The 26,634-nt window shown below is 45.5% G+C and overlaps 1 protein-coding gene across 1 annotated transcript; it reads left to right on the top strand.

Moving 5' to 3' along the window:
- Nucleotides 1-760: 760 nt before the first annotated feature.
- On the top strand, nucleotides 761-15,478 carry LOC142203976 (patatin-like phospholipase domain-containing protein 2). The gene is made up of 9 exons (XM_075275110.1): nucleotides 761-1,014; nucleotides 5,833-6,065; nucleotides 6,224-6,289; nucleotides 7,126-7,335; nucleotides 8,765-8,825; nucleotides 10,054-10,254; nucleotides 10,808-10,940; nucleotides 11,034-11,147; nucleotides 12,135-15,478. Exons 1-9 carry the CDS (start codon nucleotides 828-830, stop codon nucleotides 12,394-12,396), a joined length of 1,467 nt encoding a protein of 488 aa, XP_075131211.1. The 5' UTR covers nucleotides 761-827; the 3' UTR covers nucleotides 12,397-15,478.
- The last annotated feature ends 11,156 nt before the right edge of the window (nucleotides 15,479-26,634 follow it).

The raw sequence follows: 26,634 nt of genomic DNA, 5'->3' as shown, positions 1-26,634 counted from the left end.
CTGGAGTATAATACAGGATAAGTAATGTAATGTATGTACACAGAGAACAGCAGGCGAGCGAGGAGAGGCGAGGATTAGTGGCTTTTATGTTTGTTTGGTACCAGGAGAGCGACATAATATTGTGGGGTAACTGGGGGGAGGGATATTAAACTGGGGGTAGCTGGAGAGGATGAGTGCAGCTCTGGGGTATAATACAGGATGTATCTAAGTACAGTAGCAGAGACAGGTGTAGTGTAGTGTAGTGTAGTATAGTATAGTATACACAGAGACCACTATGACAGTATGTGGAGACACTAATGGGGGGCATTACGGTACACATTGAGTGTTTGGTTTGGACACAAATAATATAGTGAATCTGGTGTTACAATGATGAGCCCCGCCCCCATACAAAGTGTTTTATTTGTAGACTATATATACTGTATATATAACACTGGTAATGGAGGCTAACAGTGGACATGCCCTTTAACTCTACTCTAAATACTTTCTCTCGGCAGACTCCTACGTTTGCTATGTATGACATCTGCACTGCCACGTGACGTCATACATAGACATGCTTGTAGCTGTTATTTTTCTGTTCTCTCGTCACGTGATCTCGCGGATTCCGTCTAGACTCACTGACGTCACCAGAGGGGGAGTGCTAGTGCGCAGGCCAGAGGCCGGGCAGGCGTTTGGAGCGCTGATTGGCTGCTGCAGGGTGCGGGCACGCCCTGATGGGCGGGGTCAGGGTGTTAGCCCTACTAGCTTGTAGCGCTGCGGCGCCCGGAGCTCAGCTCTTCCCGGTGCTTGGCGGCTGCTGCTCCCGGGTCTCTCTTCTCTGCGCCGCCGCGATGTTTGACAGGGAGCGGGGCTGGAACTTGTCCTTCGCCGGCTGCGGCTTCCTCGGCGTCTATCATGTCGGGGTGTCCAGCTGTCTGCAGGAGAAGGCGCCCTATCTGATCAGCGAGGCCGCCAAGATCTACGGAGCGTCCGCCGGAGCCCTGAACGCTGCGGCGCTGGTGTGTGGCTGCTGCCTGGGTGAGTCATCATATACCGGGGTCACCTGACTGTGTATACTGCTTAGGGGAACCCCCCCTGTCTGTATGAGAGGAGCGCCCCCATATACTCTATAGGTGTCCCTTGTATGCACTTGGCTTCCCATTATTAGAGGAGAGCCACCTGTATGTGAGGAGCCCCAATTTCTATATTTTAGGGGGTCCTCTCTTATTCTGGATATGAGAGCAGACCCCCCCCCCCCCCCCAATATTCAGATGTGGGGTCCACATAGGAAGACCCCCATGTCTGTATGAGAGGAGCCCCCCATATATTGTATGTGCAGTAATCTCTTATATGCACATGGCTCCCCATTATTAGAGGAGAGCCACCTGTATGTGAGGAGCCCCAATTGCTATATTTTAGGGGGTCTTCTCTTATTCTGGATATGAGAGCAGACCCCCCCCCCCAATATTCAGATGTGGGGTTCACATAGGAAGACCCCCATGTCTGTATGAGAGGAGCCCCCCCCCCATATATTGTATATGCAGTAATCTCTTATATGCACATGGCTCCCCATTATTAGAGGAGATCCACCTGTATGTGCGGACCCCTCCCATGTCTTCTCTTATCCAGGTTTCCTCTTCTGGATAGGAGAGCACCCCCCCCCCCCCCAAATATTCAGATGTGGGGTCCACATATGAAGACCCTCATTTCTGTGACAGGAGCCCCCACAGTTACAGATATGGGGGACTCCTTTCATACTTTCATACAGATATGGGGGGGGGGGTCTTCTCTTATGCAGACACTTGGATCCTCCTATATGGGAGTCTCTGATCTTATATAGACATGGGGGTCCTCATATAGGAAACCCCCCTTCCATTGATGTTTAAGAGGGTTTCCCTTTTCTTCACCTGTGTATTCCTTACGCTTTGTAGGTGCGAGGGGCGGGGGTGTCGTCTTATATGCATATGTAAACAAGGACCCCTCCTCCCTCCTAGGTTAGAGGACAGTGCACACATATACATAACAATACCACCCCCTCCCCCGGGGATGGATGCCACTACTGCTCCCATAGCTGTACTCACCCAGCTTTCCTGGAGTCCTGGAAATAGATATCTTGTCCCATTCATTAGTATAACAAGCTGAGTGATCAGAGCCTCTAGTACATACCAGTGAGTGGTTGCGCCCCCCATTGTCTGTGGTGGTGTCTGGTATTGCAGCCAGACCTCACTTTATTCTTTCTCCCTTCCTGTTTCCACGAACACGATGAAACTATGTGTCCGCCATTCCTTCCTCCGCCGCACATCATCCGCTCACGTGTAATTAATTGATGACTACCTTATAAATTATTCCTGTCTCGTAAGACGTGTCTGTCTCGTCCTTCGCGTCATCAGTTCTAGGAAGTCTCTGTACGTCTTGTACTCCTCTATTGCTGTGGTCAGAGATGTCACCAATGACTATGACAATGTCTGACTCCTCTCCAGAGAGGCGGCCATGCTCGTACATACTTGACCGTGACTCATTGGACGTGGCGTGATCGCAGCGTGTCCGCCCTACGGTTTTTACTGCAAAGGGGGCGAGGGATTCGCAAAGTTTTTTTTTTTTTTAATTTATATTCTTCTACACTCTCTGCAAAGGCGAATTAATCTTACCGATGTGACTGACATATTGGGGGGGGGGGGGTCAATACATACCCTAACCACTGATCCTAAAAACTAGACCCTTCCTCAAAATCTGCCAGCGGTCTGGGTCTGCTATTGAGGAATATGTGGTGTGTTGGGGCTGGCGTGTGATTGGGCGGTGGTGGTGGACTGACCGGTGGGTGGGGAGGGGTCCTGCCCCCTCTAGGAGAGGGGTTACTGCTGGTCAGGGCGCCGCTATCCTGATTCCATGGTAATGACACACATCAGCGAGGCCGGACTTCCTGGGTTACTGCAGGTCATGCCTACGCTGCAAACATGTATACGCAACCTCCTATATACCGGGTCATATATACCAGCACCCAGGTCACTACTGACACATTGCTCTCTCTGAACTTCCACTTTTATTGTTTATTGCACAACTTTTTGTAACTTAAAAAAAAAAAAAAAAATGTAATTTTTTTTTTTTTTGTAACTTTATTTTTTTATTTTTTAAACATTTTCTTCTTTGGCGCTGCGACATCGGTGTCGTAATTCTCTGCTCTACCCCTGTGTAGTGTATAGAGATGAACTAGACGGGGTCTACTGAAGAATTTGTAAAAAATCCCACTGTGGCATTTAGAAAAATTTTAATAAAAAGTTTTGTTAGAGAACTTTAACCGGAAAGATTAAAAAAAAAAGTAAAAATTTGAGCGCAATAAATAAATAAAAATAATAAAAAAATATATATTAAAGAATATATATATATATATATATATATATATATATATATATATATTCTTTACTACATCGCTATAATCTAAGTAACAAAGTCCCCTTAAGTGGCTCTGCGATTTTCGGGCTTGTTCCAACCCTGGGTCACATGATGGGAACCCCCAAGGGTATTGCTCCTGCACCATGGGGGGTGACTTTACTATAGTAACCTATAATACTTGTGTACATGGGAGATAACCCTGGGGTATATAAGTGCAGTTACACTCCCAGGACATCCCCTTTAAATAGAAGTTAAGACTGAGGTTCACATAGTGGCTGCAGGAAGAAACGCGGCGGCGATGCGTTACGTTTTTTTCACTGCATTGCATTCCTCTGCTTCCATTACAACTATAGGGGAAACCGCCGACATTTCCGTAGATATCATTGACTTGCTGGGGTTTCCAAAAACCGCTACAGTTTTGGAAACCGCAGCGTGTCTGCTGCATGTGTTTTTCCGCAACGGGTGGTTGGGATTTACTAGAATCTAGAGATGAGCGAGTACTATTCGGATCAGCCGATCCAAACAGCACGCTCCATAGAAATGAATGGATGCACCTGGTACGTCCGCTTTGACGTCGGCCGGCCGCTTAACCCCCCGCGTGCCGGCTACGTCCATTCATTTCTATGCGAGCGTGCTGTTTGGATCGGCTGATCCGAACAGTACTCGCTCATCTCTACTAGAATCCCATCCACCTTGCAGGGACTATAAAACGCGGCGCCCCACCAGGAGCATTTATACCATGTGGGGCCCCGACCGAAAGCTGTTTTCCCACCTCCGTATTTTTGGCTATATAACCATAAGATATCTTATAGATGCGGGATCAACCCCCAGGCCCTGTATAACTTTGGAGAACAGGGCCCTGTCTATTACCGAAAATAAACGGAGAGCGGTCACAGCTACTCCTCCTCTCCATTCTCTTCTATAGAGGTACAGACCACCACCCAATCCCATACAAAGGTGAGACATTCACATCCCCTGATCATTCACTTTCCACAACAGACAGGGCTACGTTCTCGAAATACACACGAGACCTGTATCTATCGCGTCTTTCTGGCACGTTCTATGACTATAGCCAGAAATACTGAGATTGTAATCACTAACCTATATCTACCTCTAAAAAAAACAGAATTCCTTTCTCCAGAAACAGCGCCACTCTGGTCTTCAGGCTATGTCTGGTACTGCAGTTGATCCTATTTCCATCTAAGGGTGTGGTCCGGAGCATGCTGATCTTGTGGTTCGGAAAAGTAAGAAGATCCCTTTAAGTCCGTCAGTGACACAGTCTGGAGTTTGTCCCTTTGCCGTTGTTGTCCGCAGGCTGTTTATTACCTTTGCCCCTTGATAATACGACCGATGTGCCTGATATTGATAGCGCGCTTGTTTACTTGGAATTATTGCTGAGATTTCCAAATCTGAACTTGGTTTTAGGGATCATCCGAGGTTTCGCCATCTCTGGGAACGCAAGTGAAATGAGGATAGTGACCTGGTGCGAGGCCGAGTAACCCTGCCCGAGAAACCTATAAACCTTCTTTGGATTTTATGTCCATAGCACGGAATAGCCATAAAGTGTGTTCCTCGATCTGGAGGGGATACCTAACGTCACCTGTGGGGGCAGCGCAGGGGAACTGAACACTTGCTACCTATTTTTCTAAATTCATATGATATTATTGGGATCATTCAGGCCTAAAAACAAGGCCAAAAGTAATGACCTTGGCCGTGTAGATGTTCCTGTTCCATCCAGTCGATCATGTATGACCTGAAGGCTCCAGGTCACGCGTAGGCCCGTCTTCCGAGGTTTCTAGAGGTCACGCACATGCCGTGTGACCCCGTGTAGAATCCCGTAGGCGGTCAGGGTTATCCTCACCTTGTATACATTCACTACTGAACAGATTACACCACTAGGATTACGTTCTTAGAAAACACGCTATCTTGTAAGGAAAGAGCCCATAAACCGCCGAGATAGAAGGTGAAGTCCTTCCCATGGTGGGGCGTTATCTTGTTTACGGGACAATTAGTCGATAAGGATCAGGGTGTTCCTGTTGGCCTAGAGGTTAATTCCTTGTATCTTTGGTTATCTATGACGATCAAGGGGTTAATGTTGCGTTATCTGCGTCGTGTCCCTACTGAACAGATTAGATTTCCGATTTTCTGAGAATAGGGTTAATGTGTCTGGTTGTGTACAGACGTCAAAACTATGGCAGCCGGGATGTAGGAGGTTTCCATCATGTCTCCACTTGTGGTCAGGGGTAGGGTTGAGCCGATCTTGAGATTTCAGGATCGATTTTAAAAGCCGATCATTTTCCAGCCGATCTTGATCGTGAAATTTGCTCGATCGCCGATCGGCATCCGATCTTTTCCGATCGCTCAACCCCAGTCAGGAGAGGACTTGGAAACTCGTTTCTTAATAAAAAATACCTATCTGTAATATTCAGATCAAAACCCTTGATGTGTCCTGTTCCGTCTCTGCAGCCGAATGTTGTTCCGATGTGATGGACGTAGCTAAGGAAGCCAGGAAGAGGAACCTGGGACCGCTCCATCCTTCCTTTAACCTGGTCAAGATCCTGAAGAACGGACTGTACAGAAACCTTCCTGAAAACGCACACGAGCTGGCGTCGGGCAAACTGTGTATATCCCTCACTCGGGTCTCTGATGGGGAGAATGTGCTGGTGTCTGAATTCGGCTCTAAAGAGGAGTTAATTCAGGTATGGTTGGGCATTCTGGTGCTACTTTACTCACATCAGTATAAGTCAGTGCTTCTCTATATATGTCCTGCATGATTCTGAGTGAGAAATCTAGCTAGAGAGCAGATTCTCCTCCATCTGGTTTTTCTACCACCTAACTTTTTGCCCTTTTCCCGCAGGCCTTAATATGCAGCGCCTTTGTCCCCATTTACTGTGGGATCATCCCGCCGACGTTCAGGGGAGTGGTAAGTGTCTGAGAAGGATGAAAAACTAAAGGAGGTGTAATAAAACTAAAAGGATTATGGTCAAATATTTGCTGGGATGTGTAGTTGTATAGTAAAGCCTTGGTTAAACAACCTGACCCCCGTCCAACCTAAAAATGAAGACCGATCACCCAATAACTGCAATGTTCCTGAGCTTTAAGGGATTATCCATGATGACCAAAAGGACTTTGATATTGCATCTTGTCCTGATTCACTTGAATGATCCTGGGCTGCAATACCAGACACAACCTCAGGGAGCAGATGGCTGGACAGGACTACTCCTTAAATTGTCAAACCGGTTCGTTATGGATTTGGCTTTGGCCAAACCTGAGATTTTTGGGGTTCACCACCCAAAAATCTCTATTATACTTCTGTGAAGAATCCGGAAAATAATACACACTGATCCACTCCTTCCCTCGCCCCTCCTGGGCTCCCTTGCAGGTCTTGGTGGACGTCTTCGGTCCTCTTCCAGTGTATTGGGTTACATTGGGGGGCTACTGAGATGTGATTGACCTGATGTTGTCTAGCCATAGCAATCCTCTGAAGATGCCCACCAAGGAGCACCAGTACCATGGGCAGCCCAGGAGCGGTGAGGTGATGAGTATCAGATTTTCTTATTTTGGCCTCCTCTCACCTCTGCTTTTTATACTCTGGGGTCTGAAGAGACCCCAAAGTATAATAATAGCACATAAGTTGTGCGTGATATGGCCCCACCGTTGTCCGCTTCAAGTGCGGCCTATCAAAAACCCACCCATGATCCTGATCGTAGGGACCACATGGGTTAGGCTTGGCCATTTATGTTCTTCTTTCTTCTCCAGCGTTACGTCGATGGCGGAATTAGCAATAATTTACCCGAATATGAGTTGAAGAACACGATCACCATCTCCCCGTTCTCTGGAGAATCCGATATCTGCCCGAGAGACAATTCCACCAACTTCCATGAGCTGCGAGTGACCAACACCAGCATCCAGTTCAGCCTGGGGAATCTTTACCGACTAACCCGCGCCCTCTTCCCACCTGAGCCTAAAGTAAGGAACAACATGTTGTCTTCTACACAGTTTGTCTTTATTCCGACTCTTTGGCCTAGACGTGAAACTGGGTAAATTAGGACAACTTTAGTGTCCATGGCAAGAAGTCACTTAGAGGTCTTCAAAAATGGAAGCATGGGTGGCTATCGACAACAAACTCCTTTCTTTAAGACTGTTGTAAACCACGGCTGATCGGTGGCGTCGACCACTAGGACCCTCACCGATCACTACGATCTCCTATCTGAATGGAGCAGTAGGTGGAGCCGCACATTTGCCCTGGTGGTGGCGGTGGAGTATAGCACCTGGCCACCTCCGACAGTCTCATGGACAGTAAATGGAGCGATGGCACCCATGCTTGGCCTGCCGTTCTGATCAGACAGGGCAGCGGGACCACTTGGGATCATATTGATTAGACACCCCCACCCGATCAGCAAGTTATCCCCTATCGTTTGGAGATTCACTTTAAAATTTGAGTACCTGCTTTAAAGGGGTTGTCCAAGACTCAAAGGTTTTGGATACTGATGACCACTCCCCAAAGGAAAGGTCATTAGTATCAGATTGACGATAGTCCGACGCCTGCACCCCCATACCAATTTGTTGATTTGGGCACCAAAAGACGTATACAGCCGGATGCGACTCTACTCCAGTTGAAGTGAGCTAGAGCCAAGAAGCCATTCTATGAATCCAGACGCTGTATACAGTGTACAGAGCCGTACACTATAGTGAAGAGCCGGGCTTTGTATATGGCTCCCAACAGAAAAATCATTTGATCGATGCAGGGTCTGATGGGTGTCAGAGAATCCCTGCTTAACCTATTCCCAACATCTGCAACGTATGCTGGATCTTTAAAGATGGCGGCCGCTCTGTACAGATCAGCTGCCATACCCACAGCAGAGACCCCTATCTAATGCTCTGATCACAAGCATTGCTTTCTTATACTGCCCCCTAGAGCTTCCAACCGGCGAGATCGTAGGAGACGTCCTGTTCCCGGGCCTGTCCTAGGAATATAGCCATGTAGCGAATATCCCATAGACTGCAATACGGTTGTATAACTGCCTATAATCTATGGTATAAATAAAAATGGGTTTTGGAACGTGAAGGGCCCCTTAAAATTATATCAAATTGATATTTCTAATAGTCAGTTTAAGCTGTGAAAATATAGATTTAAACTGATGCCATGTAATACTGCATCTCTCCTGCGGGGGCAGTGTCCCTTCAAGAATGTGCTCTCTCTATTCTAAAACCCTCCTGCACCTTCATCCTTTCTCATACGAGACTTGAGCTCATAATGTTTTTCTGATGCAATTATTATTCCTGTATCGTCTTGTATAGTCTGTCTGATCGGTGTGGCCCGGATTCTCTGGTGAGGGACCCTGGTGTCCGCCATATTTGTTCACTTCACTTCATGCTCCTGATATTGTCTTCACAGGTTCTGGGAGAGATGTGTCAGCAGGGCTACAATGATGCACTTAGGTTCCTAAAAGAAAACCGTATGTTTTTAATTTGTTTTAATTTCTTAATTCTAACGTTTCATGCGTGGGGTTTTTATTTTTTTGTTTTTTAATCTTGACCTCAGTTCAGTGACCTCACGGTAGGCCCTTTGTGGTGACCTCACCGTAGGCCCTTTGTGGTGACCTTGCTGCAGGTCCTTTGTGGTGACCTCACCGCAGGTCCTTTATGGTGACCTTTCTGCAGGCCCTTTGTAGTGACCTGTCTGCAGGACCTTTGTGGTGACCTCACCGCAGGTCCTTTGGTGGTGACCTTGCTGCACGCCCTTTGTGGTGACCTTGCTGCAGGACCTTTGTGGTGACCTCACCGCAGGTCCTTTGGTGGTGACCTTGCTGCACGCCCTTTGTGGTGACCTTTCTGCAGGACCTTTGTGGTGACCTCACCGCAGGTCCTTTGGTGGTGTGGAGCATTAGCCTTGTGTGTTAGAGAGAAATCCTTCATAGTATATGAAGGTTACATTAAATAGAAGTTGCTTTTATCTGTACGGGGTTGACCTTACAAGTGTGTGATCTGTATCTTACACATGACACATTGATTACCTGGAGATAGGGGGCGCCACAACGTCATATACAGAAGAAGCTTGAATCGTAGGCATCTTCTTAGGTGTAGAATTGTCAAGTCCTGTTGTTAGATTTATGTATAGTTGTTATTTGATATGCTTAAAGGGGACCCGTCACCAGGTCTAAAAAGCCCAATGACACCCATCGTCTGATCGTCGCCGTTGCCCTGAGCATTTTGGTGTTTTATCCAAATCCATTGAGCCGTTCCAAAGATATAAGCCCTTTTAGTGTTGATGCAACTTGGGGACTACTAACTAAGTGGGTGGAAACCTTGCCCAATACGTTATACAGTGACTCCGCCCATTTAGTTAGTAGACACCAAGTTACATAAACACTAAAAGGGCTTATATCTTTGGAATGGCTGAACGGATTGGGATAAACAAAACACCAAAATGCTCAGGGCAACAGCGCCGATCAGACAATGGATGTCATTGGGCTTTTCATACCTGGTGATGGGTCCCCCTTAAAGGGATATAACCAGCATTAGCGATTGAGGACTTCTCTTTAGAATAGGCCCCCACTGATCTGATACGGATTGGAGACCCCTGCTCTAGATTACATTTGGACTGGGGTTTTTCACTGCTTTTTGAGAAAATTTTTCAAAACTTGTAGGATAATCAAATTTTATTTCTCCCCCCTTTTGTCATAGATCTTTTAATATCCCCATCACCCTGTTCAGACCTGCAGATAAAGCAAGACATCTCAGCACCCCCCTGCAACAGCCCGGAGTGCACTGTGGACCCCCACTCAAAGAAAGAAGAGAAGGAAGAAGAGAAGACCCTGGTGAAAAAATTGTGCTGGCCTCTAGATAAAAGGATAATGGAGAAACTACCGCCAACGTTGTGCAAAGGTAACTGCGCCCCCTATCTGTCCTGGACGTCCCATAGACTTTGTTATTGGCTGGGTTTTTGTTTTTTTTTTGAGATTTTGTGGAAGGTTTCCCTTTAAGGGATTATTCGATCATTAAAGGGGTATTAGAATTGGTCACCAATTGAAGACCAGTAGGGGTCAGACACCTGACCGCTGCAGCGCTGTACATTGTATAGTGGCTATACTTGGTATTGCAGTTCGGCCTGTTCACTTGAGAAGGACAAAGAATGTGACGTCATATTGTCTGCAAAGTAAAAGTGGTATTCAGGGAGCATCCCTACAAACAGCTGATCTGTAGGGGATCTGGATGTCAGACCTCCACAGATCTTCAGTTGATGCCCTAGCCTAAGGATAGGTTATGAATTAGTAAAGCCTGAAAGACTCCCTTAGTAACCTGTCCTACACAATGTATGTTCTGTGTCCGGATCTGTACACTGTGCTGAGGACAGCTGATTGGTAGGGGTCTTGGTTGCCGGACCCCCACCAAATATTATAGTAACATTACCATTAAGTACTCTTATCTATATTTTTAGCCTTACAAGAAGCCTGCAAGGAGAAGGAAGGACTCTACAACCACATCACCAGTCTCCTGCCCATGCGGGTAGCCTCCTATATGGCTCTGCCATGTACTCTGCCAGTGGAATCTGCATATTCTATAGCACTAAGGTGAGAGCTAGGGGGCGCTATTTTTAGTTTAAAGAGCAATTAATGGGGAACACTCACCAATCTGCTGATCCTATACATTGCGTTCCTCTACAGGTTGGTAGACTGGTTCCCGGATATCCCAGACGATGTTCGTTGGATGCAGGAGATGATGTGCTCCGTGGCGGGCACAGTCTACTACCAGGCGAGGAAGAGGCTGCTCCCAGTGAGGTAAGGGGATAGGTTTGGTATTGAAGCATGTGACCCATAGGAATAGACTTGGAGGGGATGTCCAGCTCTTCGTAGTGACTGGAACCGAGGACACCCAGAAGGTCATTGAAGACCACTATCCAACCGGTAGATGAAGGTGAAAGGCTCTCGGTTACAAGAGTTGAGCAAACTGGGTCGTAATGAAATTTTTCAAAAAATTTCCAAAAAGTATACTGATTGGAAGGCCAAGGGAGATGTGGAATAAACCATCCTACTTTACTTCCCTGGGTCTAGTATCCACTCCTAGGTGATGTCAGTGGCCCATGGGGACCCTAAGGCCTGCCATGGAGCCTCTGCACTCAGTAATGGCAGGTCAATGTCTTGACTCTAGCACCAAAGTGCCATGACTTCAACGTTCCCCCACAAGACTGCTGGGGCCCAGTCTCATGTCTGTGTTCCTCCAAGGCCCAAGGAGGCTGGAAGCCACAAGGGAGCCCAGAGGAGGTGAGGGAAGGAGTAGGTCCACCAGTTATTCTACTCCGGGGTCTTAAGATGTGTGATTATTGAATGGAGAACCCCAAAAACTTTGGGTTTTGACCAATTTTTGGGAAAATTTTTCATACACCCATCTCTGGTTTATCTCTCGGCACAGCCAAGAATCTTGCAGACTGTCTACCAATCTAAAGGCAGGTTTTTGTAGGGGCTGATGTCCTAGAGTTTGATGGCATTGGTGGACAACCTTGTGAATATTCATCCACCTAAGTCGGGGCTCTTAGATGCCCCATAGAATGTGGAGATTTCCTTAAAGTGGTTGTCCATCATTGTCGGCTTTTTCCAAAAACGGCCCCACAGGTTGTCTCTTTTATTGCAACTCTAGTCCGTTGACGTGAATGGGACTGAGCTGTAGATGACACAACCTGTCGAGGGGTGGAAGAAAGAAACCATGTTCTTCTAATTGTAGACCACCCCTTTAAATTCCGTTTCTTTTTGTCACATTCTTCCTTACAGGCCACCCGTTCAAAGCACCTTAAGGAAGTGTCTGAGCCTCCCGTCTCCATTCCACCATCCCTCCTCCTACTTATCCCCTAACAACTACTCTTCCATGGACCTAGAAAGCTGGGTGTTCGATTTCTCCAACCCCGTGAATTCGGAGGACTCCGCCATACACATAAGTTGTGGGTATCCCGCAAGTTGCATTTCTGACGACTCCGGAGTGGAAATGAGCATCTCCGGCGAGGATGTGGATTCTTCTTCAGAAGTCGGTTTCTAGGTTTTACTGGAATTAAGACTCTTCTCGCGTGGTGGTGCTGGGATCTCAGGAGGACAATAAACTATTAGGGGAGGAGGACGTTGCGTGACATCACTGTGACCTTCCCGCTGGGACCCTTCTACTATGGTGCAAGCACTTGACTACACCTTCAAGGTTTCACTTTATAGTGCTCGTCAGATTTGGCCGTTTTTCACAAAAATAGCGCCACACTTGTCCACAGGTTGTGCGTGGTATTGCAGCTCAATTTATGAGAATGGAACGGAGCTGCAGTATCAAACACAACGTGCGTTCCGGCACTGTGCTTTCTTTTGGTAGAAATCAGCCGAGTTTTGCCAAATCTGGACAATCCCTTTAAATTGATTATGTAGGATTAGTAAACATGGCTGCTTTCGTCTTCTCAGGAAGTGACATCATGTTCGTTGAGCTCATGGTCATGTGACCAGCAGACGTGATGTCACTTCCTGAGAAGAAAGTCATGTTTTCTAAGCCTGGTTAAATTGTGATCTTTAAAGGCCTTTTCGTGATCAGATAACCCTACGCCGTGCTGCCTATCTGCATCGGAAAGTTGGGTGATGACCTTTCTGGTCTCTGCTGAACCTTGAAGACCCTGCAAAGGTTCTCCAGGATTGGAAAACATGGCTGCTTTTGAGGAAGTGACATCACGTCTGGTCACATGGCCAACCTGCAACTGCTGTAGCACCATGTGACTACCTGATGTGATGTCACTTCCTGAGAAGAAGGAAGCCATGTTTTCTATCCCCTACGGCACAGTGTATGTGTATGGGTATCCCATCCCTTAAAGGGGCTGTCAAACGGCACCATTCTTGTGTATAGGTAGTGTCTGGCATGGCAGTCTAGGTCTAATGAAGTGAATAGAGTTGAGTTGCAATACCAGACACGACCACAGGAGAAGGGTGGCGCTGTTCTCTTGGGGTGAAAGCAATATGTTGCTATTTTTGTACAAAAAGAGGAGACTTTGATAGAAAACTTTGGTTTTCCTCTTTAAACTTCCCTTGGACAATTTTACAGATTTCTACAAGTTCACGTCACCTCGGTGTAGCGATGATACATTCGGTGTTAATTGTATTTTAATGATCGAAGGCAAAAAGATGGATTTTTATTGTACGTTATATTTTTTAGTACCAGTCCTTGCACTTTTATAAGCTCAGAACAACTCTTGACACTGGGTGGTGAACCAAGAACGTTCCGGTAATGTGTACCATGTGATGGAAATGGGTATAATGGTGACAATGTCCATCGGCAACCTGTAGAGTCTCAGTCCGTGAAGAACAAAAAAATTAAAGTCCTTAAAGGGGCTATAAAGGATTAATTAATAATAAAAATGTATTTCTTTTTTTTCCCCCATCACAGCGCCTCTCCTGTTCACAGGCCGTGTATGGTATTGCAGCCCAACTGTATTAATTCCATTGAAACTGAGCTGCAGTACCGGAGACCACCTGCAGACAAGGTGTGGCGCTGTTTCCTAGTAGAATGCAGTCATGTTTCTTATCCTGGTCATGGCGGAGGATCTAGCTCTAGACAATCTATAGATCTACAGATTGCCCTTGGTGGTGCTAAGATATTAAGGATAAAGGGTTGTGAATGTGATAATATGGGGAACATGATGTGTTTTTGGGTCTGAGATGTTGTTGCCCCAAGATGTGAACCCAATTCGGAAACTGCCTCATGCATGATCACCTGCCGCTCGCTCACGGTGGAGGCCGCCATACTCTAGCGCCATCATCTGGGCGCTGTGTGCCTCACTTCTGAGGACTGTTTGCACTATAATACGATAATCATCCCACCTCATGTAGCGGGCGGCTATACGATAGTCATGGCGGAGACTAATGTGGTGCTGTAGAGAGTCCGAACCCTTCAGGGCATAGCCAAGAACAGAAATCTCTATCACGTTACTGTACTATAGATTACCAATATTGTCCTAAGGGGGGCACTCTCTCCTCGTCCCCACAACTACTGTTTTTGTGTCAGACCTGCCCCCTTTAAATACCCAAAATAGCACTGTGAAGACTTGACCTGCATTCCTCGGTGGATTGGCCTCTTCTAACGTTCTTTTCAGGTGGTCTTTCTATTTCAAGCACATTTTCAAGGCAGTGTCCATATTGGAATGTGGTTAAAGGGGTTGTATGAGGTTACAAAAAACATGGCCGCCTTCTTATAGAAATGGTGCCACTCTTGTCCATGGACAGCTGAGCCCCATTCTGAGGTTTCTGAAAGAAGTCGGCCATTGTCTGGTAACCTCTTACAACCCCTTTAAGATTTGTGTTAAAGGGTTTTTATATGTACAATGTATTTTACTTACAACTGCTTTAAATCTGATACAATGGGTGCTGCACGCTTCTTAAAGGGATTGTCCCCAGACCCTAAGCCTGTTAATCCACCCCTGCAGATAGATAGGTGAGGGTCACCTGAATCAAACGGTGTTTTCCCCTTGTGAATCGCTTCTGCCGTTGCGGAGATATCGCTGATTTAGTAATATGCAAATGAGCTCTGTGGCGCAATGGCGGCGCCCGTGTATTGACAACAAACATCAATATCTTTGCAACGGAGGCTCCGATTCACAAGGGGAAAACTGCATTGGATTCAGGTAACTCTAAAGTATCTACCTGCGGGGCCGGGTTGATAGGCTGGGGTCTGGTGACACTCCCTTTAAGGCATACCATTTACTGCCATAGAAGGGGGGCAGCCATTTTTGTGGCCCTCTTCCAGTTTACAAGGTACCAATAACCTTCCAGATAGTTTTAGGCATCAAGTACCTCACTTGGTCCTTGCGGGTGGCTGCCTCCCTGGTGGCGGGGTACGTTTCCGTTCCTACATGCTTTCCAGCTCTGGATTTCTGGGCCTGTGTATTATGTCACGCTGAATTATAAATGTTTTATTTCATGGACTTGTTTTAAGCCTGTGCGGTTTTGCTGGCGTCGGTGGTGACGTGCGGTTTGTGCCATCGCCTCAGGTTTATTACGTACAGTTTACGTCTTTTATTTTCCATGTTGTCCTATTGAATTCTTGACAAATGGTGGATATTATTTTAGATGACCACTACGATTAAAAATAAAATATCACAATGCGAAAGGGGTGTGTGGCGGGTTTCACTACTTGGAGGACTTGGCGCCATTGTTCACTAGCCATCCGTGTGACCGCTGAGGCCTCATACGAGATGTGGGGCGTGTGACGTCACCAGGAGGCCAGGAGAAAATGCTGGATACTGTGCAGAGGACCAAATAAAAGGTGAGGGGGGGGGGGGGGGTATAAATTTATTCTGGGGTCCGAACCCCCCGCCCAGGTATAATAATTCCGCTTCTATCCCAACTAGTTCAGACAGAGACTAACTGGAGGATTGATTTGTCTGAACCCGAGACCAAACAAATCTCCAGAGGTTCGGCCATCTCTCCTCCTAAGCAGTGCCTAAATAATACCGCCATACAGCTGCTGCCAGAGTCTAAGGCGATGCACTGAATTGTATACAATCTTGTGTGCCGCACCTGTCCCTTGGTAGCAAAAATCAATCCGAAGCGCGCCTGAAAGTCTAATAGTGCCTAAATATTACCGCCATATGGCGTCGCAGTATGCCGCCGCATCAAGCGAATTCCATTGGTATTAAAGGATTAGGGTGCAGAAGGGGTTAAACTTCAGATCCTTGTAGTCTAGGGCACTGCATAGGTGATCTGTTATACTTGCAGGGTCTTGAGACGTCTCTTTTGAACAGGAAGCTGATGTAGGTCAGTCTGTACGGCATACACACGGCACGTGACGTAGGTATCGGGGATGGCGTGCTCGGTCCACTGCAAAAATTTGGGTGTAATGTGGGCAAAAAGTGCTGCTTGTCAGATAGATATAGGACGGGGTCTGGAGATTTGTCTGCTTGCTCAGGAGGTCACCCGGTAAGATATTAAGACTCCTCCACTTCACACTCGGGTTGTTCCTTGGAGGCCTTTGGAGCAACTTTTAACACCTGCCCTAAGCATATGGTGCGCTGCTCACAGAGGGATCACGTATAGATGTTCTCCGTGGCTTTATTTTCTGTATTGGCCAGAGTCTCCATGTTTACCACTGACAGTGTACTGGAAAAAAAAAAAAACTATATGTTTAGGATCAATGTTCCTCCCCGCAACATCTAAAACAGGTCCCACCATCCAGATGGTGTCTTATATGGCGGAGAACCCTTGAGCCCCTCCTCTACCACCAGAGCCGGGATGTGACCTCTGTACTTCCTATAGCTACACCTATGGAAACTACTCTGAATCCTAGGACAGGATGAGATTTTTTATTTTTAAATAATCTGCACCTTCCAGTACTGGCCATAAGTGGGTGACCAGCAGCAGACGCCACCTATAACATACCGCCAATGCGTCTTTAATGGTAAATGTATCCGGATGATACACAGCTCCAAGAATTACATACATATACCAAGAATTACTTGAAAAAAATTGTGGCATTCAGTCACCACTAGGTGGAGCTCACTGTACACAGTTTACCAATTTACAATTTTTCATAATTGAAAGCTACAGTCTGCAGATGGAACAATCCAGTAGTCATACTCTCTGTTAGGAGTATTTAGGTTCTTTAATTTCTATTTTTCTTACCTGGGGAGTTTTTGGCTGCGCAGTGTCTGGGGTGGCATCCTGGCGCTGCGGGGTTGTCCTGTCGTGGGTATTGGTGCACACCTTCTGACTTGCACGCGCGCACTGCTGGTAGGCAGCTTTATCTCCTGGTTGATTAGTCTGTCCTCCCATTTGCACCTGGGAGGAGTGGTCTCTACTCTGTATATAAACCCATGCCTCCCATGGTTCTGTGCTGAGTGTCGCTTTTACAGAGCTAGGCCTTAGCAGGAGGAGTAGGTGGTGTTCTGGGATAGAGGAAGTTCCGTGGTTGGTTTTTGGGAGGTTTGGGTGAACGAGTTGGTTTGTGTGTTTTCCCTTCTGTGTTCACCAATCCTCCCTCTGTGTATAATTGACTGTGTGAGTGAATTGCCTTATCCTTTGATTTCTACTCAGTTTCCCTGTGTTTGTTTCCTAGTGTAAGGTTCCTTCCCATATTGGTTTGGGGGAATCCTTTCCCACATGTTTCCTGTGTGCTGCTTGTGTTGTTAGTCAGCGCACACCCTTGTCAGTCCCTGTCAGTAGCAGCTTCACTTGTTCGTTAGGGGTGACCCCCTTTAGTCTCCAGTCCCTAGAGATCTTATAGGGCATTCCTTCTCCCACTTCCCTCTAGGCCTACGGTGTCAGTGAGAGAGGAGCTGTCGGGGTCAGGCTTAGCCTGAGAACAGCCGACCTACACCCGTGAGGCAGGGACCGGGATAGCTAGTGGGAGTAGTGCAGGGCGAGATTCCCTACTGCTATCCCTTAGCCCCGTTGCAGCTACCTGGACTGACATAACACTCTCCTCTATCGGCCACCTACTGAGGAAAACAGGAGTACGGGACAGATACCAGGGAGTACGACTGCGAGATCAATATAGACACATAGGAGCTGTATACACAAAACGGTAGATTTATAGTCACAAGGATTTGCAAATTTGTTCTATTTATTATTTTAGATGTACTAGAGAAAAAAAAAAAAATGTTCAAAAATTGTAGACCCCCCCCCCTTCCCCCCCAATAAAACTGCTAACCGGAGTCTGTCACGTACCTCTCTGTTTTTGTCGTATTTCCTTTACGATGTTTACCTGGGGGGGGGGGGAAAGCAGAATATCTAATATTTATAGGATGTTAAGTTCAACAATATTTTCTACTAAAAAATAATTAAAAAAAAATTAAAAAAAAATCTTTTTGGACTCCACTGATCTCGAGGTCCCTATTTTCTCAGCTTGCTGCTCCATTCATGACAGACATCAACGCTAAAGATATCAAAATATTGGGTGTTCAAGTCCCCTTTGGTGGGGAAGAAACCTTAAATTAAAAAAAATAAATAAAATCAAAAAGATTTAAAATAACATTTCCCTTTTAGAAATAAATGTGGGGTGCCTGTGTCCCCCCAAAAAAAATAAAAATTAAAACATAACTTTATTTATATTGTCTATGAATACCATGAAAAATTGTAAAAAATAAAAAAAATTCAAAAAGCATGAATTGCAATTTTTTGGGTAAGCACCCTTAGGGCCCCTTCACTCGGCGTAAGTGCGCCACTCAGTTAGACATGTATACACGTGTCCGAGCGCGGCGCTTCAAAAGAGAGCCCGTTGATTTCAATGGGAGGTGCGCGTATATGCCGACCGGGGCTCATAGTTCCAAGGCTGCAATTGCACTCATGCGCAGTCGGCTCTACTAGTGTCTCCCTGGCAGAACCAACTGCGCAGGTGTCGGAGGTGACACCGAAGAAAGACGACGAAAGAAGGGGAGGATCCAGCAGAAGATAGAGGCGGTGCAGGATCCTTTTCTCGAGCAGCAGTGGGGACACCCCCATTGCATTTTCAGCGCTGGGGACCGCCCCCATTGCTGCAAGAGAACTAATTTGCATACTGGTAAAAACTGGTATTTCTAAGGAACGGCGCGGTGGAGATCCCATCTAAAGGTAAGAGACGAATAGACTTTCTAAAGACTATTCCGACATCTTATCCACAAGAAAAAGGGTTTTAATGGTAGAATCCCTTCAAAAAAAAAAAAAAACAACCAAAAACATAACCGCGTCATAGCTGTAAGTGGGATTTCTACCCATCCCCATTCACTTCAATGAAGTTGAGCTGTAATACCAGACACAGCCATGAACTGGTGTGGCGCTGTTTCTGGGAATCACTGATGTTTTTCTAATCTTTTATATTAGATGAACCCAAACCTCTTCTGACTGGACAATCTCCTCTTCTCTAGGTAGTGCCCCATATACTGTACAATCCTCCAGAAGAACTTACATGTGTATATGGCGACTCCTGCCAAAGCAACGAGGAAAAGCGCTCCAGCAATACCGGCAAATGCGTAGAAAATGGTGGCGTCTGTGGATGGGGGTTGGGAGGTTGTGGTTGCCTGGAAACCAAGAAAATTTTGAACATGATCAAACCTGCGGCCCCGAAACTGGTGCAAAACTACAACGAGCAGCCTGTCCTGAGGGTCCGCACCTGTCGGGAGATGAGGGGGGGCCGTAGTCTTACAAAGATGGGGAGACCGGTCACTAACTCATCTCCTTTACCTTCTTGTCAGACGGTGAATGCTGCTGTTTGCTTTTGGAAACTGTCAACAAGGATGGCTGTCATACAACCCCCCCCCCCCCCCCCCCTAATAATACAACTGAGAATCTGTTATACAGATCTTCTTATAGATGGATGTACAGGATTTATTTATGCTAATATTTCCAATAATGGCAACCACTGCAACATTCATCCAGCAACGAATACTGGGAGATTATAGCTTCAAAGCCAGCAGAATAGTGAGCGCAGCTCTGGAGTATAATACAGGATAAGTAATGTAATGTATGTACACAGTGACTGTACCAGCAGAATAGTGAGCGCAGCTCTGGAGTATAATACAGGATAAGTAATGTAATGTATGTACACAGTGACTGCACCAGCAGAATAGTGAGTGCAGCTCTGGGGTATAATACAGGATAAGTAATGTAATGTATGTACACAGTGACTGCGCCAGCAGAATAGTGAGCGCAGCTCTGGAGTATAATACAGGATAAGTAATGTAATGTATGTACACAGTGACTGCGCCAGCAGAATAGTGAGCGCAGCTCTGGAGTATAATACAGGATAAGTAATGTAATGTATGTACACAGTGACTGCGCCAGCAGAATAGTGAGCGCAGCTCTGGAGTATAATACAGGATAAGTAATGTAATGTATGTACACAGTGACTGCGCCAGCAGAATAGTGAGCGCAGCTCTGGAGTATAATACAGGATAAGTAATGTAATGTATGTACACAGTGACTGCACCAGCAGAATAGTGAGTGCAGCTCTGGAGTATAATACAGGAGAAGTAATGTAATGTATGTACACAGTGACTGTACCAGCAGAATAGTGAGCGCAGCTCTGGAGTATAATACAGGAGAAGTAATGTAATGTATGTACACAGTGACTGTACCAGCAGAATAGTGAGCGCAGCTCTGGAGTGTAATACAGGAGAAGTAATGTAATGTATGTACACAGTGACTGTACCAGCAGAATAGTGAGCGCAGCTCTGGAGTGTAATACAGGATAAGTAATGTAATGTATGTACACAGTGACTGCACCAGCAGAATAGTGAGCGCAGCTCTGGAGTGTAATACAGTATAAGTAATGTAATGTATGTACACAGTGACTGCACCAGCAGAATAGTGAGCGCAGCTCTGGAGTATAATACAGGATAAGTAATGTAATGTATGTACACAGTGACTGTACCAGCAGAATAGTGAGCGTAGCTCTGGAGTATAATACAGGATAAGTAATGTAATGTATGTACACAGTGACTGTACCAGCAGAATAGTGAGCGCAGCTCTGGAGTATAATACAGGATAAGTAATGTAATGTATGTACACAGTGACTGCACCAGCAGAATAGTGAGCGCAGCTCTGGAGTGTAATACAGGATAAGTAATGTAATGTATGTACACAGTGACTGCACCAGCAGAATAGTGAGCGCAGCTCTGGAGTGTAATACAGGATAAGTAATGTAATGTATGTACACAGTGACTGCACCAGCAGAATAGTGAGCGCAGCTCTGGAGTGTAATACAGGATAAGTAATGTAATGTATGTACACAGTGACTGTACCAGCAGAATAGTGAGCGCAGCTCTGGAGTGTAATACAGGAGAAGTAATGTAATGTATGTACACAGTGACTGTACCAGCAGAATAGTGAGTGCAGCTCTGGAGTATAATACAGGATAAGTAATGTAATGTATGTACACAGTGACTGCACCAGCAGAATAGTGAGCGCAGCTCTGGAGTATAATACAGGATAAGTAATGTAATGTATGTACACAGTGACTGCACCAGCAGAATAGTGAGCGCAGCTCTGGAGTATAATACAGGATAAGTAATGTAATGTATGTACACAGTGACTGTACCAGCAGAATAGTGAGTGCAGCTCTGGAGTATAATACAGGAGAATAATGTAATGTATGTACACAGTGACTGCACCAGCAGAATAGTGAGCGCAGCTCTGGAGTGTAATACAGTATAAGTAATGTAATGTATGTACACAGTGACTGCACCAGCAGAATAGTGAGCGCAGCTCTGGAGTATAATACAGGATAAGTAATGTAATGTATGTACACAGTGACTGTACCAGCAGAATAGTGAGCGTAGCTCTGGAGTATAATACAGGATAAGTAATGTAATGTATGTACACAGTGACTGTACCAGCAGAATAGTGAGCGCAGCTCTGGAGTATAATACAGGATAAGTAATGTAATGTATGTACACAGTGACTGCACCAGCAGAATAGTGAGCGCAGCTCTGGAGTATAATACAGGATAAGTAATGTAATTGTAAAGTGACTCGGCTTTTCTGTGGATTATGTATTTCATACATATAAGGGCTTATTCACACGACTGTCTCTTGGTGTGTGCTGGCCATAGTATGATATAGTATACTGTATATGTTGGGCAGGGTGCGTTTTCTGTAACCGAATTATCATTTTTCTGTGCAGTATTGCTTTATTTCCGTCACTTTCTATTACTGTAACATATACTGTAATATAGAGTAGTCGTGGTACCTGTGAAGTGAAGAAGGTTCTTGTGGTTCTATAAGTCACAGTCACAGGATTGTCCGTATCACGATGTACTAAGAGAAAAGCAGAGATAGGATTTGCCTAAAAATTTGTGCTCCCCCCCCCCCCCCCCCCGCCTTCATTAGCTGAATAACCAGTGTCCTAGCCGCCCAGGCCAATGCCCTCTACCTACATGCGGCTGGTGCGGCCTCGGTAGTAGAAGTTTTAGTAGTTTGTGGCTCAGTGGATCCTGGGGGAGAAAAAAAAACAACATTACAACATATTTAGACTTTTCTGAAGAAAAATTAAGAATTTTGGGTGTTGCATATGGATATTATTGGAGAAAAACACAGTAAACGTAGTAGAGCCAGAAATGGGTGATCTGCGGATTTTTGGGTCTATCTTCCCTCCTCTTGTTTCTGTAGGTGTGCACACTATATTCCGTCTTCTGTACTCTAGCGCCTCACCGTGCTGTGAGTATATTGGTCTTTTCTGCCCCTTTCCCATTCATTCCAAATTCTGCCTCTACTCCCCATACTTGTCAACTGTCTCAAATTTTCAGAAATAATCCCTGACATTATATAGTCTGACAGACAAACTGCACCTGCATCCCCCTCCTCTCCCCGCCTCCTTGTCTTCTAGTTATTGTTTTACACTGGATGGATTTTGCTGTGACCGAGGAAGTTTCTGAAAGTTTTTATAAAACCTACAGGCAAGGAAATAATACAGGCTGATAAAGGTTAGGTATACAGTGAGGTGCAAAAGTTTTAGGCAGGTAAATACTATTAGAAGGGCTTATAGTTTTTGTTAATTTACAAAATGAAATGAATGAAGAAAAGGCAAATCTGAATCCCATCAATATACAGTCCTATGAAAAAGTTTGGGCACCCCTATTAATCTTAATCATTTTTAGTTCTAAATATTTTGGTATTTGCAGCAGCCATTTCAGTTTGATATATCTAATAACTGATGGACACAGTAATATTTCAGGATTGAAATGAGGTTTATTGTACTAACAGAAAATGCGCAATATGCATTAAACCAAAATTTGACCGGTGCAAAAGTATGGGCACCTCAACAGAAAAGTGACATTAATATTTAGTAGATCCTCCTTTTGCAAAGATAACAGCCTCTAGTCGCTTCCTGTAGCTTTTAATCAGTTCCTGGATCCTGGATGAAGGTATTTTGGACAAACAATTCAAGTTCAGTTAAGTTAGATGGTCGCCGAGCATGGACAGCCCGCTTCAAATCATCCCACAGATGTTCAATGATATTCAGGTCTGGGGACTGGGATGGCCATTCCAGAACATTGTAATTGTTCCTCTGCATGAATGCCTGAGGATTTGGAGCGGTGTTTTGGATCATTGTCTTGCTGAAATATCCATCCCCGGCGTAACTTCAACTTCGTCACTGATTCTTGAACATTATTCTCAAGAATCTGCTGATACTGAGTGGAATCCATGCGACCCTCAACTTTAACAAGATTCCTGGTGCCGGCATTGGCCACACAGCCCCAAAGCATGATGGAACCTCCACCAAATTTTACAGTGGGTAGCAAGTGTTTTTCTTGGAATGCTGTTTCTTTTTGGACGCCATGCATAACGCCTTTTTTTATAACCAAACAACTCAATTTTTGTTTCCAAAATGAAGCTGCCTTGTCCAAATGTGCTTTTTCATACCTCAGGCAACTCTATTTGTGGCGTACGTGCAGAAGCGGCTTCTTTCTAATCACTCTCCCATACAGCTTCTCCTTGTGCAAAGTGCGCTGTATAGTTGACCGATGCACAGTGACACCATCTGCAGCAAGATGATGCTGCAGCTCTTTGGAGGTGTCTGTGGATTGTCCTTGACTGTTCTCACCATTCTTCTTCTCTGCCTTTCTGATATTTTTCTTGGCCTGCCACTTCTGGGCTTAACAAGAACTGTCCCTGTGCTCTTCCATTTCCTTACTATGTTCCTCACAGTGGAAACTGACAGGTTAAATCTCTGAGACAGCTTTTTGTATCCTTCCCCTGAACAACTATGTTGAACAATCTTTGTTTTCAGATCATTTGAGAGTTGTTTTGAGTAGCCCATGATGCCACTCTTCAGAGGAGATTCAAATAGGAGATCAACTTGCAATTGGCCACCTTAAATACCTTTTCTCATGATTGGATACATCTGGCTATGAAGTTCAAAGCTCACTGAGGTTACAAAACCAATTTTGTGCTTCAGTAAGTCAGTAAAAAGTAGTTAGGAGTATTCAAATCAATAAAATGATAAGGATGCCCATACTTTTGCACCGGTCAAATTTTGGTTTAATGCATATTGCGCATTTTCTGTTAGTACAATAAACCTCATTTCAATCCTGAAATATTACTGTGTCCATCAGTTATTAGATATATCAAACTGAAATGGCTGTTGCAAACACCAAAATATTTAGAACTAAAAATGATTAAGATTAATAGGGGTGCCTAAACTTTTTCATAGGACTGTATATATTTAGTGGGACTGCCCCATGGAGGAGGAGTTCAAACAATGGGGACATTATACTCTATGGGGGCTACGAGGGGACATGATACTGTGTAGGTGGAAATGGATGGGTTAGAGGCACAGATTTTGTCCCTTGTGCACTTACACAGTTGATTTTGACAGGCTGACCAATGTCGTCAACTTTCTGTGGATGAAGGAAATTTCGATCATGTGACGTGGCCATCGCCCTCTGTTAAAGTTCTTTAATTCACAGGAAGATAAAGACTCTGTGTAGGAGATTATTATTTATATAAGTGTCAGTGGAGGTCAGTGAATCCCTCCCAGGCACTGATGTGTACTGGACAATGCAGGGCTGGAGGCTCCCCGGAAATTCTGGACAGGGTGCTCTTACTTGCAATTGAGCAGGTGCAATGGGAGGAAGAGCCAGGCCCCCCTTCCTAACAGGCCCCATAGCAGCTGCCTGGTCTGTCTTGGCTGTGTACAGCATTACATAGTATAAGTGATCTTATATTCTTCTTCCACACAGGCCAAGAATTATGGTTTACCCCTTCATGATGTTGTGATATTGCATGTAATGGTCTCACCTCTTTGTTCTTGTATCTTGACATCAACCTTATTTTTCTGATCATTGAATAGTCCAGAGATATCTACCCGGCAGCAGTAAGTCCCTTCATCTTCTTTGGTGGCCCCGGTGATGGTCATGGACACGTCCCCCTGACTGATGTTGCCCAGTAGCCGGTATCTGTCAGATTTCCTCCAGGTTACTATCCTGCCATCAGTCCTGATGATCTCATCATTACACCAGGTAAGTGAACAGTCGCCCCGACCCCAGCACATGGGATAGTGATACTTATATATGGTATAAGTGCAGGGTAAGAACAATGTGGTGTCCATCACTGATCCGATCACCTCTTCTGATACTGCCAGGACTGTGGGGAGGAAATTTCATGTGAATACAGAATAATAGTGATCAGTTATGTCTAACTTTAAAACCAACTACATAGAAAAATATTCTTTACCATATATATATATACTGTATATCTCCTACCACCCTATATCTACAGCACCTACGCAGAGCAATCTGTGACCTACAACCCTGTGTAGTCGTATCCAGAAGTTTTGCTCTCGGATGGCAGGGACTGGGACTGTCGGATCACTGGAGAGGGACTGGTGACGTCACCCACATACACCAATGACTTCTTAGGCTCGGTTCACACTAGAGGTGACTCTTTATTGTTGGGATCCGAGGGAGGGGTGGACGGCTAAAACAGTGGTGACACATGGATGGTAAATGAATCCTTGGTCTGCCCACTAAAACTGACCCTGGGCTGCTTTCCTGGGGTTCCAGTCCTTGGGTCTCTTATATGTACTTGGGGTCTTTATGCCATTGCTCCACCTTAAACATGCCCTATGGCTGACATAATGAATTTTCCCTGCCCCAGGTCAACAGGACTCCCACGTACTTAAGTCTTATGTTGCATAGAGGTCCATACGTCCTGTTAGACCCCAGGGTCTTCCTCTACGCGTCATATAACCATGTCTTGGCTCAGGATTAGGACAGGGCAAATATTAAGAAAATGATGCCCGAGAACCATGTCCATCAGACGGAGACAAATCCTCGTGTTAAGTTACTCACCTATAAGATGCAAGAAGTAGAGCCCTCTGGCTGCCGAGACCTTCATTGTCTTCTTCTCGCTCCCAGGTGTTGTGTTACTATAGATTGTGTCGTCTATGTAGCTGGCTCTTCTCCGTCTATGATGGGGGTTGGTGGGGGCTCAGGTCATATCCTTTTTGTTATAACCACACTACAGCTCTACACGCGACATTGACCATGTACGTCTAACTTCTGAGTTTCACAACGATGTGGTTATGTAGCAGAGTTATCTTGTCTGTATTTTGTAAAACCGGGGCTTCCTGGATTAGTAAGAATTTGCAAGATACCGAGAGCAAACCAAAAAAAAATCGCCCCGATTTGCAGAAATATTCTTAAATATTGATGACCTATCCTAGACTATAGGAAGCCGTACACGGCAGAGAGATGAGGCGGGCAACACTTTAATACCCCCCAGTTGTCCTGGATTCGGTGGGACAGTCCTGGATTTCAGGTGCGGTCCTACTGTCCTCGGCGGTA

Source organism: Leptodactylus fuscus, chromosome 5 (genome assembly GCF_031893055.1).
Source record: "Leptodactylus fuscus isolate aLepFus1 chromosome 5, aLepFus1.hap2, whole genome shotgun sequence".
NCBI classification, from domain to species: Eukaryota; Metazoa; Chordata; class Amphibia; order Anura; family Leptodactylidae; genus Leptodactylus; species Leptodactylus fuscus.
Note: the sequence above shows the minus strand (reverse complement) of the source record. Positions and strands in the feature narration are given on the sequence as shown.

Excerpts from the sequence above, each read along its gene's own strand:
- LOC142203976 (XM_075275110.1), top strand. The coding sequence starts at position 828 with ATGTTTGACAGGGAGCGGGGCTGGAACTTGTCCTTCGCCGGCTGCGGC. Across the intron at positions 6,066-6,223 it reads CTAAAGAGGAGTTAATTCAG|GCCTTAATATGCAGCGCCTT; the intron begins GTATGGTTGGGC and ends CTTTTCCCGCAG. Across the intron at positions 10,941-11,033 it reads GCATATTCTATAGCACTAAG|GTTGGTAGACTGGTTCCCGG; the intron begins GTGAGAGCTAGG and ends GTTCCTCTACAG.